This window comes from Lissotriton helveticus, chromosome 2_2 (assembly GCF_964261635.1).
Source record: "Lissotriton helveticus chromosome 2_2, aLisHel1.1, whole genome shotgun sequence".
NCBI classification, from domain to species: Eukaryota; Metazoa; Chordata; class Amphibia; order Caudata; family Salamandridae; genus Lissotriton; species Lissotriton helveticus.
This window is the reverse complement of record NC_136060.1, coordinates 343,715,735-343,731,465: the sequence shown is the minus strand read 5'-3', so window position 1 is coordinate 343,731,465 and position 15,731 is coordinate 343,715,735. Positions and strand designations below refer to the sequence as shown.

The window sequence follows — 15,731 nt, the reverse complement described above, 5'->3', positions numbered from 1 at the left end:
GGAGAGAGAAGTCTGCTGAAGTTTGTGAACTAAAAACAGAAGCAGTGGGAGAGGCAGAAAAGGGTAAGCAAATATCCCTGACCTACTCATCCATAGTGCCTTGCTCTTAAGCTGTGAGAGTGAGAACTTGGAGTTGAAGTTTGGACATTTGGCGTTTTCTGCTGTGGCGCAGAGGTCTATTTGCGGAGCTACCCAACATTGGAAGTATTGGTGGAGGACTTGGGGGTAGAGTTCCCACTCAGACTTGTTGGCGCCTCCTGTTGAGGAGATCTGCCAAGCTGTTGTCCTCTCCTGGTAGGTACTTTGCTAACAGGTGGCTGTTGTGCTGGAGGGCCAACCTCCAAATGGTCTGGGCTAAATGAGAAAGCAGCAGAGATTTGGTGCCCCTGCTTTTGGAGATAGTACATCGTTGTCATGCTGTCTGTTTTGAAGAGGACTACCTAGCCAATCAGGTGAGTAAGGAAGGATAGAAGCTCTGGGACCTTTATATGGAAGCTTCGTTGATTGGGTGTCCACTAGCCCTGGAAAGTTAGGGGCTGTGAGTGTGCACCCCAACCTGTAAAGGAGACGTCCATTCTGTGGAACTGGGTCTACAAAGGGCCGCTCATTTTTAGCAGGTGGTTGGTGTTCCACCATTGCAGAGAGTGGCAGGCTTGACGGCCTACCAACACTAGATCTTCCCATTGATCCTCAGCTTGAGTCAATTGGTGCGCTAAGCATTCCTGCAATGGATGGATGTTTAGTCGGGCATGAGTTACTATGACCAAGGAGGTGCACAACTGTTCTGACTGTTACCTGTTGTCATTGTCCTAACCAGTAGCGTTTCTAGGGTTTCTACCTTTGTGCCCTCACGTAACAATCCGTGTCCCGGGCCATTGTGTGGAAAAATACATGGATAATTCTCCCTGGCAAAATATTGGTGGCATTGCTCTTAAGGGTATATTCGGTTTTCTTCCCCTTAAGGCCTTCCCCTTGAGGCCCACAGACTGTGGCTTGCAGTATTTTATTGAGGATAATGGTCTTTTATTGCATGTCATGATATGTTTTATGTTATATTTGATGAAGCGGTTCAGTGTGCTTTTGTTCATAATTGCAGGCATTGGACGCACAAGGGACTTCAAATCCCAGGAATCGAGCACTGCGCCATGTAGGGAGGGGCTCGGGTATAAAACGAGCCCCGCTCTTGACCACTTTTCTTTTGTCTGGCAGCAGTGTGGTCTCGGCGGAGTTCCGGCTCTGCATACATCTGGGTGTGTCCTTTGTTTCGACGAATGCATGCATCGGACGGCTGTCAGCACAGGTCGGTGGAAATGCCGAAGGTCAGAATGGCAGCAAAACACTGTCAGTTTTCATGAGCTAAGACAATAGTTGAGATTGGCCCAATATCAGGTGGTAAGAGCGCATTGCACTATCCAACTACAACTATGCTTCTAGACATAATTGTTGGACAAACCAATGTACATATGTTGTGAGGCAGATCCAGAATTGTTTTATCATGCATCGTTAAGCTCTATGGAAACTGTTTAGAACACTTGATAGGGACATCTACTTAGAGGTCCATATCTGTCTAGGAGGCTATTGACATTAACCCTTGTTTGCAGAATACCTTCAAGGTCAACTCAAGACATCCAAAGAGTTAGACCTGGTAGGTGTAACAGAATTATGTATTGAAAAAACAATAGTCTGTTGTTTATTGTATATGAATGTTTTCTTCATTGCTTGTATCGTGTTGTAGGGCAAATATCATACTCCTCTTTTCTCAACATCTCTGAGATTCTGCGGTGCAGGGTTCAAGTAATTGTCTGAAGGGCATACAGGCGCTGTTGATATACCAGGGAGGTCAAGAAGAACAATTACAAATCTGTTTTTTCCTTGCAGGTCTACCTTCTTGCAGTTCCTTTCCCTCGCCTGGCCACACCAATAGTCTGCGCCATAACAGCACTCAGACTTGGTGGCGCCCGGAGGTGGAACATTCTGGCAACGAGCAAGCCCTGAGGAATTACCAGGTGACACCTATTGACCTGGCTGAAATTGGGGAAGGAGTGCCTGGAATTATTGTCCCCTGGCAGTATTTGGGTATGCTATTCCTAGTTTTGAGTCAGGAACTGCTCAAAGATAAGGTTGGATTTGAAGGGGTTGGAGGTGGGATTTTAACGGGTTGAAAGTGAAACCTAACTTGTGAAGTAGGTTTATGGTGACTTGAGTGCGTTGAGTGTGTTGATAAATTTTTTTAGGAGTTGTACTTTTGATAAGCCAATCTTCCAGGTATGAAAAGACATGTATGCTGTGTCTGCGCAGGTCATACTACCGCAATGCATTTGGTGAAGACCCTGAGTGCGGTGGTGACCCCGCAGTGGAGCACTTTGAACTGGTAATGCTGGCAGCTTACTACAAACTTGAGTTATTGGTGATGTGCCAGTTGAATGGGAATATGGAAGTAGGCGTCCTTGAGGTTGAATGCGGCCATGAAGTAACCTTGTTGAAATGACCGGATGACATCTAAAACAGTCACCGTGTAAAAGTGCCCGGAGAGAATGTACTAATTAAGGGGACTGAGATCTAATATTAGTAGTAGAGACATGACCTTTTTGGGAATTAGGAAGTATACCGAGTAGACTTCTGTTCTTTGTTGGTGGAGAGGGACAGGTTCTATCGCTCTTTTTTTCATTTTCGGTGCTGTGGAGAGAGTCTGTGTTTGCGAGGGAATGTTGGGAGGTATGGTAATGAGCTCTAGACAATAACCGTGTTGGATAATATCCAACACCCACTGGTCAGAGGTGATGTTTTGTCAGGTGGGAAAGAACCCCTGTACATATCCCCAGACAGGTGTGGTGTGATCGGGGGCAATGAAAGGTAAGTCAGGGCTTAATGGTGGTGACAGATAGTTTGGTCAATCCGCCTTTGCCTCTGCCTTTGGAGTTGTTACTTTTATAAGAGCCTCCGTATTAGCCTCTAGTCAAGGTGCTTTGGGTTTGTGGCCGCTGCTATGAAGTGAAGGTTTCAGGAGATGTTGTTTTGGACCCTCCACTGTAGGTGGTGAAAGGAGCCACGCAGGAAAGGTGTTTGCAGTGCTCCAAGGCTTTGGCTGTTTCTGTATCTTTTTTTTATCTTTTCTGATAAATGATCTACCTGAGGGCTAAACAAATGTTTCTCAACAAATGGAAGAGCCAGCACAATCTGATGGACTTCCGTTTTAAAACTGAAGACCTGAAGCCAATCATGTCTAGGCAATAAAACACTGGAGAATACACCCATAGCCACAGGGTCTGCAGCATGTAGGGCACAACATATGGTAGTATTGGAAATCAACTTTCACTGAAAAGCTATGTGTAAGCCTCTTTTTTATATTCTTCTGGGAGGTATTGGAGGAGTACTGGGCAAACCCAAGATGAGGGATGGAGCGTTGAAATGTTTCAACCACTCACTCCCAGTTAAGAGATCTGTGTTTAATCCATCGTTCTTTTGCTCACTATGCCACCCTAGTTTGGACCCAGCCATATGCCAATCAGTCTTGACTCTGCCCCTTATGCGAACAGTCCAGCCCAAACTGCGAGGCCAGGTCCACTCTGGACCGGAAACAAACATCTTGGGACCGGTTTTGGGGTATCACCCCCTCATCAGCCAGGTTGCCTTGAATCCAGTGGCTCAGCGAGCAATGGACTCACGTCTGGGCACGAACTATGGATTAAACACAGATCTCCATCTGGCGGGTGAGTGGTTGAAAAGTTTCAGCACTCCGTCTATCATCTTGTTCTGTTCGCTATGTTCGTCCTAAATGGCCAAGAGTGTGTCAGCAGCGCTCCTTTGAAATATTTCGAGACGTCAAGCCGGATGGTTGCAAAAAGACTTTTTCGACCTGAAGGATTCGCGAGCCTTGCAACTGACCTCATCATGTTCTGGGAAAATGCACAGATTGTAGACCTGGCAGAGATCGGTGCGAGAGAATTTAGTAGGACATTGAGGACAAACGAAAGACTGACCGTTTTATCATCATGTGGATATGGTGAGGGGATACGTCTAAGAAACACAATAAGGTGGCAAAGGCCCATGCAGTTTGCCATGTGGTTAATGGCAAACTGCCCCAATTAATCTGGCGTAGAACGGAAAAGAGACAGAGGACCGCGTTCAAAAACAATTCAGACGCAGAAAAGGTATGAATCGAGAAAAGTGCAGCACAACAGTATTGAACCACAACACACGTCCAAAACTGACGGCAGAAGAAAACAATCTAACAAGGGAGTCAATGACGATGTGCATTGCCACCAAAAGGAGTAAAAAAAAAAAACTACTTGCACACATTTAGGCCCAGCACTAGATGGCAGGATTGTGCTCAGCATGTGCACCTACAGCCACACAAGTCTCGAACAAATATTTCCCCTTTGGAAAAAAACCCCACAGCTCTCTGTTTTCCATGCACATGCACCTGGACTCTAAAACTGAACCATTGAAGGTTCTGCTGCTGGAAACGTATAATTTTAAGGTTATGTGCATGAATGAGCTTTCCTTGCGCTAGCTAGAAATGTTTGTCAATCTAATGAAATGTGGCAGTTACCAAATTTGTACTTAAGGTTGCAATTCATAAGACACCTAATTCCTTTCTCGTTCGTGTCTAACTCAGTCTTCCTAATATTATTTGAGATAAAGGAAATACCCTGAAAGATGTGGCAGTCAAACACTAGTTTTTAGAAGGAAATACAAATCACTTCAATAACATTGGTTGCATATAAAGATAAGTTATACTAATTATATTACCTGAAAATTGCCCAAAAGTTACAACTGGTCTATGTTCCAATGCTAATCCACTTCTTTGATACAGTGCATCAGTAAGTGGTTTAGATCCAATGATTAGCCAAATAATGGGCCTAACTACCGATGTGTCATTCAGAGTGAGGTTGTAATTCAGGTCCCATTCCAGGTTGTTCCACAATCTTCTATGAAGCATGACCTGTTATCATAGAAACAAAAGTATTAAAAAATATTTACATCAGTCTAGTAAGGAGACAATTTATGTGTGTTGTTGAACTTTTCAAAAGTCAAATGTAATTGAGACAGGTGGACTTTGCTCATGTTGATTTCAAATAAAACACTGCTTAACTTACATAGTCAACAGAATTAAATTAATTAAAATATTCAAAAGACAAAAGGTTTAAGGCCTGAATAAGAAGCAGAATTGATTCTAATGTGGTAACGCAGAAAGAAGAGAAGCCTATCATTGCATCATCTGACTAGTATATAAAGCTACAACAAGAGATCCAACCATTTCTGTGTTCATCAAGCTTAAATTGCTACGGCAATTTAGTGGGCTTTAAACCATACCAATGAAACTCAGTATCAGTGGTTAGGATAAAACAACTATTAAAGGTTGCACATCAATAAAACACTACCAGCAAGAGCAGTGGTAAATATACTCAAAACAGACCATATTATTTCTCCAGGGGGAAACTTCATTGGCTGACCGTTCAAGAACACAGTCAACTTCAGGGTTTGCCTCTTGCACACATTTTCATATATAAAAATGCTTTTCTGTACATGAAGCAGATCAAGATTGAACTCTTGTGCCAGAGCCTTGTGCGCCGAACGCTAAAACCTGTACCCAGAGTTCAGAAAACGGGGCCGATGGACTTCTGTCGGGATAAAATGATTGGACCTTCTCTGCAGGTTACCCACATCTGGTATTTCTATCTTTATGTCTCTTGCCTCTCATGCACAGCTAATTTTTGGTTCAATTTGATGGTTCCATAAACTCAAGTAACCCATCAAATTGCAAATGTGGTGTTCCTTAACAAGACCTTTGGAACGCCCTATGATTGGGGAATCCCTAAATTGTTCGTCATACACTAAATTCTCAAAATGTATTCTCGCAATCCCTTTTTCAAGATTCTGGCTAAAACATATCTCATAGGCACATATACGAGTCAAAAATTGTAAATGTTTTCAATATTGTTAAACTTGATATTCTGGCTACACTATTTTTGTCAGACAATATTTTTCTACCTGATATTCGGACGTACAACAGAAGGAGGAGGACCGCAAGTGAGAATAATTTTGATACACTCAACAACTTGGATAATATCGGTCACTTCCCAACGACTCAAGATGAATTGTGTGTTGCGCCTTCACTACAGCAGATCCTGCACCAGTGAATCCTCTATGCTGAATTCCTTGTCCGTCACATTTTTGCTAAGTGCTTATGCACATGGATTTCTCTCATTACTAGCCTTTGCCTTTTGTTTTTTGTTTTTGTCACTTCTATTTAAAAAAAATCTGAATCCGTGCTCCTGAAGTGTTTTCTTTTCTTAAGTCATGCAATGTTGCAGAACTGACCGAAAAGTCAACTACTTCCAAATTCCCTCTCGGGTCACCATGACATGTAGGGCCATACCCAGCTATTGTGCAGATTCCCTCGCTGGGATTTATAGCTAGTAAGGGCCAGCATGTTCCCCAACATAGTACTCTAGCCCCAATACCAGTAGTGAACTCCACTGCTGCCGGCTTCCACTGCCTGGGCCATGCATGCTCTTCCCTGGAGGTATGTGTTGCAATAGATTTGCATGTGATATAGTGATTGCAGGATATTAGATTGTGTGAAATGGTCTGCAGGGAACGCGTCACCAGTCGTTTTTACAAAACAATTAGTATTCTGTACAAAATCGTGCCTGTTCCAGTTCTCACTACTGGTCTGCTGCTACTTCCTTTTAGCTTCTATTCAGGGGTCAGCAGAGACACCCTTTTTATCTTTTCTCCGTGTAGTGGTGATATACCTACTTGCAATCCAGGTGAAACAACTAGAAACGACGATAGCACTCCTTCCAGGGAAAGTCACTTTTAAAACATTTCTCATTATACTGATGACTTCTGGTTATATAAAGTCAATCACCAATGCCATAGCTTTACTCGCCGAATATGAAACCACCTCAAGACTTATGACGACAACGGCAACCAAAGAAGCTTTTATGATGTTACCGACGGTTCTGATAGCTCAAACACTAGGAGTGACATATCAAAATGGGAATTGTCTCAATCTCAAAATGAACTTAATGCTCAAAATAGCACTTATTTACCAGATGGTGCTGGTAAATTTTCACCACATGTCTTTTTTACAGGTACGATGTTGGATCATTTAGTTAATAAGATGTTTCCTGCTTTATGTGATCAGGTTGGGGATGGTTGCACATGTTCTCATCCTGTGGATGTTCTTGAGGAGCGTACTTCAGGTAGTAGGCAGAATCAATTGAAAAAGACACTCTCTCTATCCCCGAAAATGGTCCTTTTGGGTCTCTAGGCGGGTGGGAGGATTCGTCAAAATGACATGGAGCATCTTTTACATATAGCAATGCTGTTTGCCTGTTCCCTAATACTATGCACTGGACATCCTCTACTGCTTCCAGGCTGGTAGAAGGGGAAGAGAAAATGTTGAACGTTAGTAAGAGGGACACACCGTATCATGCCAGATTTAACCGCCTCGCTCAATATTATAGGAAATCGACCAGTAGATTTATGGTTTTTATCACAACCTTTAGTGACATGTATAGAGGCCAAGAGAATAAAGCACTTCAGAGTTGGATATAAAAGTATTGTGGGATGCTTGATGCACTAGTACTTTAAAGAAGCACTGACCATTTCTAGATGCGAAGCACTTTGGGTATAAAGATTGCTGCTATCCAGAGGAACCTACCCCAAAGCGACCCTGCGATACTCCGCCGCCCGTATCTGCTTAGTAGTCCTCCTGCTCAGCCCTCCCTGGGAGCCTGCCTGACCTCAAAATGGCGACGATTGGGACAGTTTTTTCAGCGCGAAAAGCACAATTCATGGCATGAGGGCTCCACTCATGCCCAGCCACACCTAGAAGACGCATTTACACCTGGATGACCCAACTACAGCCTCCAGTGTCACCAATGCTGATCCCGATACTCTTAGGTGCCTATGACACAGTGATTCCATTATTTTGCGCAAAGTGATCAGCTGCCAGCCCTGAGTCAACTGGACTTACTGTGTGTCCCTCACCTCTCCGCCCAGCCACTACTCTGTCACCCCAAGGTTACCAGAGGGGGTTTCTGAGGAGACCCTTGTGATTCCAAGTCTCACAAGCCTGCTTCAAGTGACTGCGCCTCGACCGGCACCATCAGCACTTCTATAGAAGTACAGGGAATCAGAAGAGTTTCTATCCTACGCTCAAACTGCTTAGCAAAGTATCACGAGACAATTCAAAATAAGCGGAGCAACCCAATCCTGTTCTATCACTCAGGGCAGTGATTAAACACCTCCTCTGCTTTGGCCCATCCATCTTCTTGGTTCTTCTTTGGATCTGGCTCTTCCGCCAAACTGGAAAATCTCCGCCTCAGCGCTAGCCCACTACGGAAAACCAACAACATGGCGGAGGGGATTGATAAGAAGAAAACCAAGAAAGTGAAACCGGAATCGTCCATATCTGACTCGCCCATCAAGGCAAAAGCAGACCTTAATAGTACCCTGGATACAGGGGTGGGGAATTCCTATCTCCCGACGCCCGAGACATCTAGATTTCTTAGGAGGGCAAGAGGTTTTAATTAGCATTTTGTCCAAAGGACAAGTAGACAGTTTAATGGTGCTGGGGCCCGCACTTTAATTTCCCCTGAGCAGAACAACAGAGATAAAGCAGAGCTCAAAGTTGCAGCCAGCTCCATAAGCTTGTGTGCCCCACAGGCCCGCCCCTGTTCCTTTTATTTTCTTTGAGCATGAGACAAACATCGTGCTTCTGCAGCTCCAGAACACTCGCAGCACTGTCATGTAAGAGGCTGCCTTATCTGCCTCTTGGCCCCTTGCTCTGACTTGAACTCTATGACCCCTGCGTTTTAATCTCTGCTCCACTCTTGAACCTCATACGGCCCCAAGAGCAGTGCTTTCCCTTCTCATGCACCTCGTGGCCCCCCTTCTTTCCACTTTGCCTTTCCTGTACACTTTGTTTCACCCGGTGCCTAAACCTGCTAAAACCGGCCTCTCTGACAGCCCGGACCTGCTCCCCTTGGCCTCTCGTTTTCTCAGTCATTCAGGGCTTACATTAAAGCTCATAAGTTTCTCCATGAGGCTTTCATGCAGTCCTAAGGCCACCCCCATTTCTGTCCTTGCACTAGGCCTCTCATCTCACTTTGTGCATACACCAGGGGCATTTTTGAACACACTGCCATAGCAACTACAGCAGCTGTGGAGTTCTTGATGGGCCTCTTCAGTTTGCAGGTCTGCACACAAAGGCCCATAATGAATTTGAAAGGGGTGGGTGGATGAGTGATAGGGTGGATGAATAGATGCATGGATGAATGAGTGAAAGGGTGGATGGATAGAATGCATGGAAGAATAAGTGAGAGGGTGGATGTATAGATGCATGGATGAAGAAGTGAAAGGGTGGATGGGTAGATGCATGTATGAATGAGTGAAAGGTTGGATGGATAGGTGCATGGATGAATGGGTGGAGTGAAAGGGTGGATGGATAGATGCATGAATGAATGAGTGAAATGATGGATGTAAGGAAGGATGGGTGAAAGAATGGATGGGCAAAGGTGAAAGGATGGATGGCTGAGTGGATGGATGGGGTGAAAGTGGATGGATGGGGTGAAAGTGGATGGATGAGTGACAGGATGGATGGCTGAATGAAAGGGGGATTAATGGGTGAGAGATAGAGTAGACGAATGGATGGATGGCTGGGTGGGTGGGTAGGTGGCTGGCTGGGTGGGTGGGTAGGTGGCTAGCTGGATGGAAGGGTGGATGGATGGGTGGATAATTGTGTGTAAAGGTGGATGGAGGGATTAGTGAAAGGGTGGATGGAGGGATTAGTGAAAGGGTGGATGGATATATGAGCGAAATGGAAGATGGATGGGGTAAAAGGGTGGATGGATGAGCTAAAGCATAAATGGAGGAAGTGAAAGGGTGGAAGGATATACGAGTGAAAAGGAGGATGGATGTATGAGCAAAAGGATGGATGGAGGGATGAGTGAAAGGGTGGATGAATATGAGCGAAAAGGAGGATGTGTGGGGTGAAAGGATGGATGGATGAGCAAAAGGATGGATGAGTGAAAGGAAGGCGGCATGGATGAGGTTGATAGATAGGTTTGGAGATGGAAGGATAGGTATGAACAGGGGCTTCGTGAACACCCCACTTTAGCAGCTACTGTAGAGGTGGAGCTCTTGATGGGCCTCTTCTGTCTGCAGCTCGACAGACAAAGGCTCATAATTAATGTGAAAGGGTGGGTGTGAGTGAAAGGATGGATGAATGTGTGGGTGAAAGGATGAGTGAGTGTAAGTGTTGCTGGCTAAATGCATGGATGAATGAGTGACAGGGATGGTTGAGTGACGGGGATAGTAGATGGACAAAGGATGTTATAATGAAGGAAAAGCTGAATGGATGGATGGGTTACAGGGTGTATGGATTAGGGAGCGAAAGGATGGATGAGTGTAAAGGATAAATGGATGAGTGGAAGGATGGCTTGATGGATTGGTAGAAGGTTGGGTGGATGGATGAGTGAAAGGGTGGATGGATGAGTGAAAGGATGGATAAGTGAAAGGATGGATGGATAGATGGATGGAGGGAAAGGGTGACTGTATGGATGAGCGAAAGGATGGACAGATGGCTGAAATGGTTAGGTTTGGAGATGGATGGGTGGGTTTGGATATTGATGAGCGGATGGACTGACAAATCAACAGATGGACGAACATATTGGTGAAAGGCTAATGGATGAAAGAATGAATGGATGACCATGTAAAGATGAAATACTATATATCAGTGGGTGAAAGGATGAATGGATGGATGCTTAGATGGAAGAGACAGAGCAATTCTAGAGAGGACTCCAGTGACTCTTTTCACTTGCTTGGTGGCATAAGAGCTTTGGGTCAAAGTGGGGGGGTATTTCAATTTTCTGGTTACTCACTTGGCCTGCACTATGCTCCTTTCTCTACCTGGGGATTATCAGGTAGGTGTGGTGCTGTTCGCCAGCACGTTCTTACTAGACAGCCAGTATTTGGTCTCATAAAGGCCTCATTGCCATAGAAATTCCTGGTACTGAACAAAACTACTTTGTAAAAGAGCAGAATGGTGTCACACACAATGAAGCCAGCCGATAGATAGGATGAGAAAGCATTTAAATAAAAACAAAAAGTCTTGGTTACCTCAGATTGAATTAGGGGCTCAAATGTTAAAGAAAGTCACTAAAGTGCACCCAGGATATATGTCCTTATATTAATGCAGATTTACGTTTTTCATGAATTCACATGAATTTCCTTAAGTAGGCCAGGAAACCGTAATTCTAGAAAATATTTGCGAATTGCATTTTAGCATGAGCAAAGATGAATGTACCCCAGTGGAAATCTGAGTGTTTACAAGTCAACTTTTTCTCGAACCACATTTTCCCAGCCCTGGAAGAAACTTTACTTCTGCTGTTGTCAGGGGTAGTAAATTTCCAACCTTTCTCTGTATGGGAAAAGATTAGAGAAAAGCTAGTGAAAACCCCCAAAAGTCAAATCCTTTTATAGTATTAGCCTGACATGAACCAGAGAGGCTACTATCAGAGCTCTTCTATATTGAGATGGCTGCTATTATTTTACGGCGCACTATGTGGCACCAAAGGGACAAGTGGATTTTGTTACAGGACAAGTAGATTTATGAAGCTACTTGTCCCTTGGACAAGTACATATTTCATTAAATTCCACACCCCTGCTGGATATGATCCTAAAAAAGCTGGCGGAGGTACATGATCTCGCAAAATCAACAAAATCCAATACTGATGCTATGCAGCTTGAACTTACGGCGATAAGGGCGGACATGAACTCGGTCCACAAGAGCTTAGACGAAGCGGAGCAAAGGATAAGCGATGTTGAAGACAAATCCAACCTCTCGGCCAAAAATATCTCCCAGCTTCAAAGATCGACCGACTCCCTCAGACGGCAAAATGCGGAATTAGAAGACAGAAATAGGAGGGGTAACATACGCATCTTTGGAGTTCCTGAGAATGCGGAGAAGGATGCTGAATCCTGCGTAGCATTCCTGGAGGCTTGGCTTCCCTCAGTGACGGGCATCTTATTTACCCATGAATTGGAGCTTGACCGAGCTCACAGAGTCCCAACCTTCATCCCTCATGGATACAAGGGCCCTCGTCCGCTGATCTGTAAACTGCTGCGATTCCAGCACACTGAAGCTATCCTACAATTCGCCAGGCGTAATCATTCCGTCACCTGGGGAGGCCACAAAATCACCTTCACTTAAGACTACTCGAAGGACACGATGGAAGTTAGAAAGGGCTTCCTAGCCCTAAGGGAAAAACTGAGGTCAAAAGGTATACAGTTCACCTTTGCAGGTCCGGCGAAATTTAAAATCATCACCAATGGCAAACCTCGCTTCTTCTCCAATCCTAATGAGCTAGTGCTGTTTCTGGAAAATTCACCTACGCAGGCAATGGACTCATCTGTCTTCGCATCTAACAAGAGGAAGACGGACGGACATGAATCTGATCAATCGAGCACGGGTCATGGCTGAGCTGTCCTCTGTCTCTCTGTGTCCTACATCCACTTTGTATATGCCTGTTTTCTCTATGCTACCTGCATATGCCTACATATGCCAGCTTACTTCCCGACCAATTGTAAGTCCGTGCTTCAACTAGCTGGTTTCCAGTCCCCAAGTTGACCCTCGTCAACAGGTAGGCCCTTCTTTTACCTACCTTTTGGGTCCAGCATCATGTCACTAGACTACCCGCACTGATACTTGAAGAAACTGGAAGACCCATGATCCAAAGACTTGCCTACTGACACTATGGTTATTTGTTATCTGTAATGGTTTTAGGGTACTAGTCATTCAGACTAGCTTAAGATATACACTACTACGATGTACTAGTTAGTTTTCCATGAGTCATGTTGTTACATTTTGACTCTGATGTTATCTCGGTTCTGATATGTATTGTTCACACCGGTCTACCCTGCATAGTCATCATGCTCTATTGTAGTTCCTATAGTTATATAGCCCGGTATACTATTGAAACTGGTAGCCCCGACCATTTCCTACATTTACAGCCACTTTCCCTAATGGCTTTGCATAACCTAGATTTACCCTGTTAGTAAATACTAGCTAGTTATAAGATCTCTCCTGCTATGATGACACTTTTGACTCATCCTACGTTGTGCTTGGACGGTACTGCCGTCGCTACTCCTATGTTCTAGTTCTGGGGGGGAGGGGAGGGTTGGGATATTGAGGGTGCAGGTAGAGGGTGTGGAAGGGGAAGGAGGGGGGGGAATCTTTTGGAATGTTTCAGTATTCCTTTTGTACTCTTGTTTTGCTCTTTATGTTTTCTTTCCATGCTCAACAGTACAGTTATCTAACAAACAGAAATACTACCGGTTGAGTGTTTGTCACATGCTCATCCAGCCCTTTTCTGACATATTCAAAACGTACCGCCGAGCTAGGCCAGTTCAAGATCCAGAAACCGCCCATACAGTAACTCTCACGACAGTAGCTTTATTATTCCACAGGCGATACCCTGCAGATTCATGACCCACACCAAGGCTATATCGGAAGGCCTTAACATTGTCTCCCTAAACGTCAAAGGGCTCAACCACCCGGTTAAACAGAGGAAAGTCCTAGAATATCTAGCCAAAGCCAAGGGTGACATTTTCCTACTCCAGGAAACCAAATTATCCAACGAAGACGCTGAATTTATCAATCAACACTGGATTTCACACACCCTATGCTCCTCAGCCGTACACAAAAAGAGGGGGGTCATTACACTTATTGCAAAGAAATCCAATATCTGCGTTGTGTCACATACTCAACACACTGATGGTAGGTTAATCATGGTTCACCTCCTAAAGAACGATGATCACATCCATGTCCTGAATATTTATGGCCCAAATGGTGACGATCCGATCTTTTGGGACTCCCTCTCTCCCATACTCGAAACAGTACCCCAAGATGAACTACTTGTGGTTGGGGGGGGGACTCCAATCTGCCTCTTGACCCGATATTGGACCGCCAGTCACATTGTACCTACCATCCCACACACTCACACGATAGTTTGAAGCGCCTCTGCTCAAAATTTGACCTACAAGACTCTTGGCGACTACAGCACCCAGATGGTTGTGATTACACGTTCTACTCGACTCCCCATAACTCCTACTCCAGGATCGATTATATCCTCATCAACAGTCCCTTCACTCACCTTATTGAAGAAACCAACATTGCCCCCAAACTCGTATCAGACCACTCCAGCATCCAAGCTAAGCTAGTAGGCTCCAGATCTGTTCTTCCCCCAAAGAGGTGGCGCTTCAATGACAACATTTTCACAGAGCCAGAAAACAAGAAAAAAATTGAAGCGGCCATACAGGACTACCTTGAATTAAACGATACTCCGGGCTCGGACATAGCGAATGTCTGGGACACACTTAAAGCCACTATAGGAGGGGTGATTATTGGTATTAGGGCGCAAACTAACAAGGCACTGAATCTAGAGCTTGTTACTTTAGAAAGGGACATTAAGAACCTGGAATTATCCCATGCGGCGGACCTCCATAATACTTCGATTCTGAATGACCTCACTAAAAAGAAATACGAATATAACGCGATCCTGAGCAGAAGAGCGGGGGTGTGGGTTAATAAATTTAAATCCTTGAAGCTGTGTGAAGGTAACAAAGCGGGGAAACTACTAGCATCCGATCTAAAACACAAAAATAGACAATTCAACATTACCTCAATCAAGGATCAAAACAACACAATCCAAACTAAACAAAACCACATCCTACACTCCTTCAAGTCCTTTTACGAGGACCTGTACAAGAATAAATTAGATTTTGATCCTCAAGCGTGCTCTACATACCTGAGCTCCCTAGGCCTCCCAAAACTCAACGACGCAGATAATCTGAAACTGAATTCCCCGCTTTCCTTACAAGAAGTCTCGGACTCCATTAAAACCCTCAAACGCAATAAAGCTCTAGGCCCTGACGGCTTCTCTGCCGGTTTCTATAAGGAACTTGGACCCGCATTAAGCCCAACCCTTCTAAAATTGTTCCAGTCCTTTCCCTCAAAAAAAGGAGTAACGAAATCAATGAGTGAGGCCACCATTATTATCATACCCAAAGAGGGGAAGGATCCGCTACTAACAAAAAATTATAGACCGATATCCTTGATAAACCTGGACTGCAAACTCTACGCCAAAATCCTCGCGTCCAGACTGGACGTGTTCTTGCCTAAATTAATCAGTACATCACAGGTTGGGTTCCTAAAGCATCGTATGTCTAATGACAATACAAGACTTCTCTGCCATGTTATAGAAAAGGCCAAGGCGTTTGATGCCCCCTCCGTGGCGATTACCTTGGACGCGGAGAAGGCGTTCGACAGAGTCTCTTCCCTAAACATTGTATGTCCACCTTCAATTTAGGTAACACCTTCATAGACATGGTCATGGCTTTGTATCTCTCCCCATCCGCTCGCATTGCCATAAATGGCTCATTGTCAGATCCATTTGGCTGTCCCCTCTCCCCATCACTCTTCCTCCTGGCCATGGAGCCTCTCATCGCCAACATTAAAAAGAACGACAACATCAAGGAAGTAAGCTTTGGGGATACTTGTGTTAAACTAGCCGCTCACTATGCGGATGATATCCTGATAGTGACTGAATCTCCGGAGCCTTCCATCTCTGCTTTGATGTCAACCATTGAATCATACTCCACCTATTCAGGGTATAAACTTAATCGGGAGAAATCGGAGGTCAAACCGCTAAACA

The 15,731-nt window shown here is 44.6% G+C and overlaps 1 protein-coding gene across 1 annotated transcript in view; it reads right to left on the bottom strand.

Moving 5' to 3' along the window:
- MAN2B2 (mannosidase alpha class 2B member 2) overlaps positions 1–15,731 on the bottom strand; it is a 371,121-nt gene that overhangs the window by 24,731 nt on the left and 330,659 nt on the right. The window contains exon 15 of the mRNA XM_078678503.1: positions 4,753–4,945. Coding sequence (XP_078534629.1) covers positions 4,753–4,945 — 193 coding nt within the window. The remainder of the gene's footprint in view (positions 1–4,752; positions 4,946–15,731) is intronic.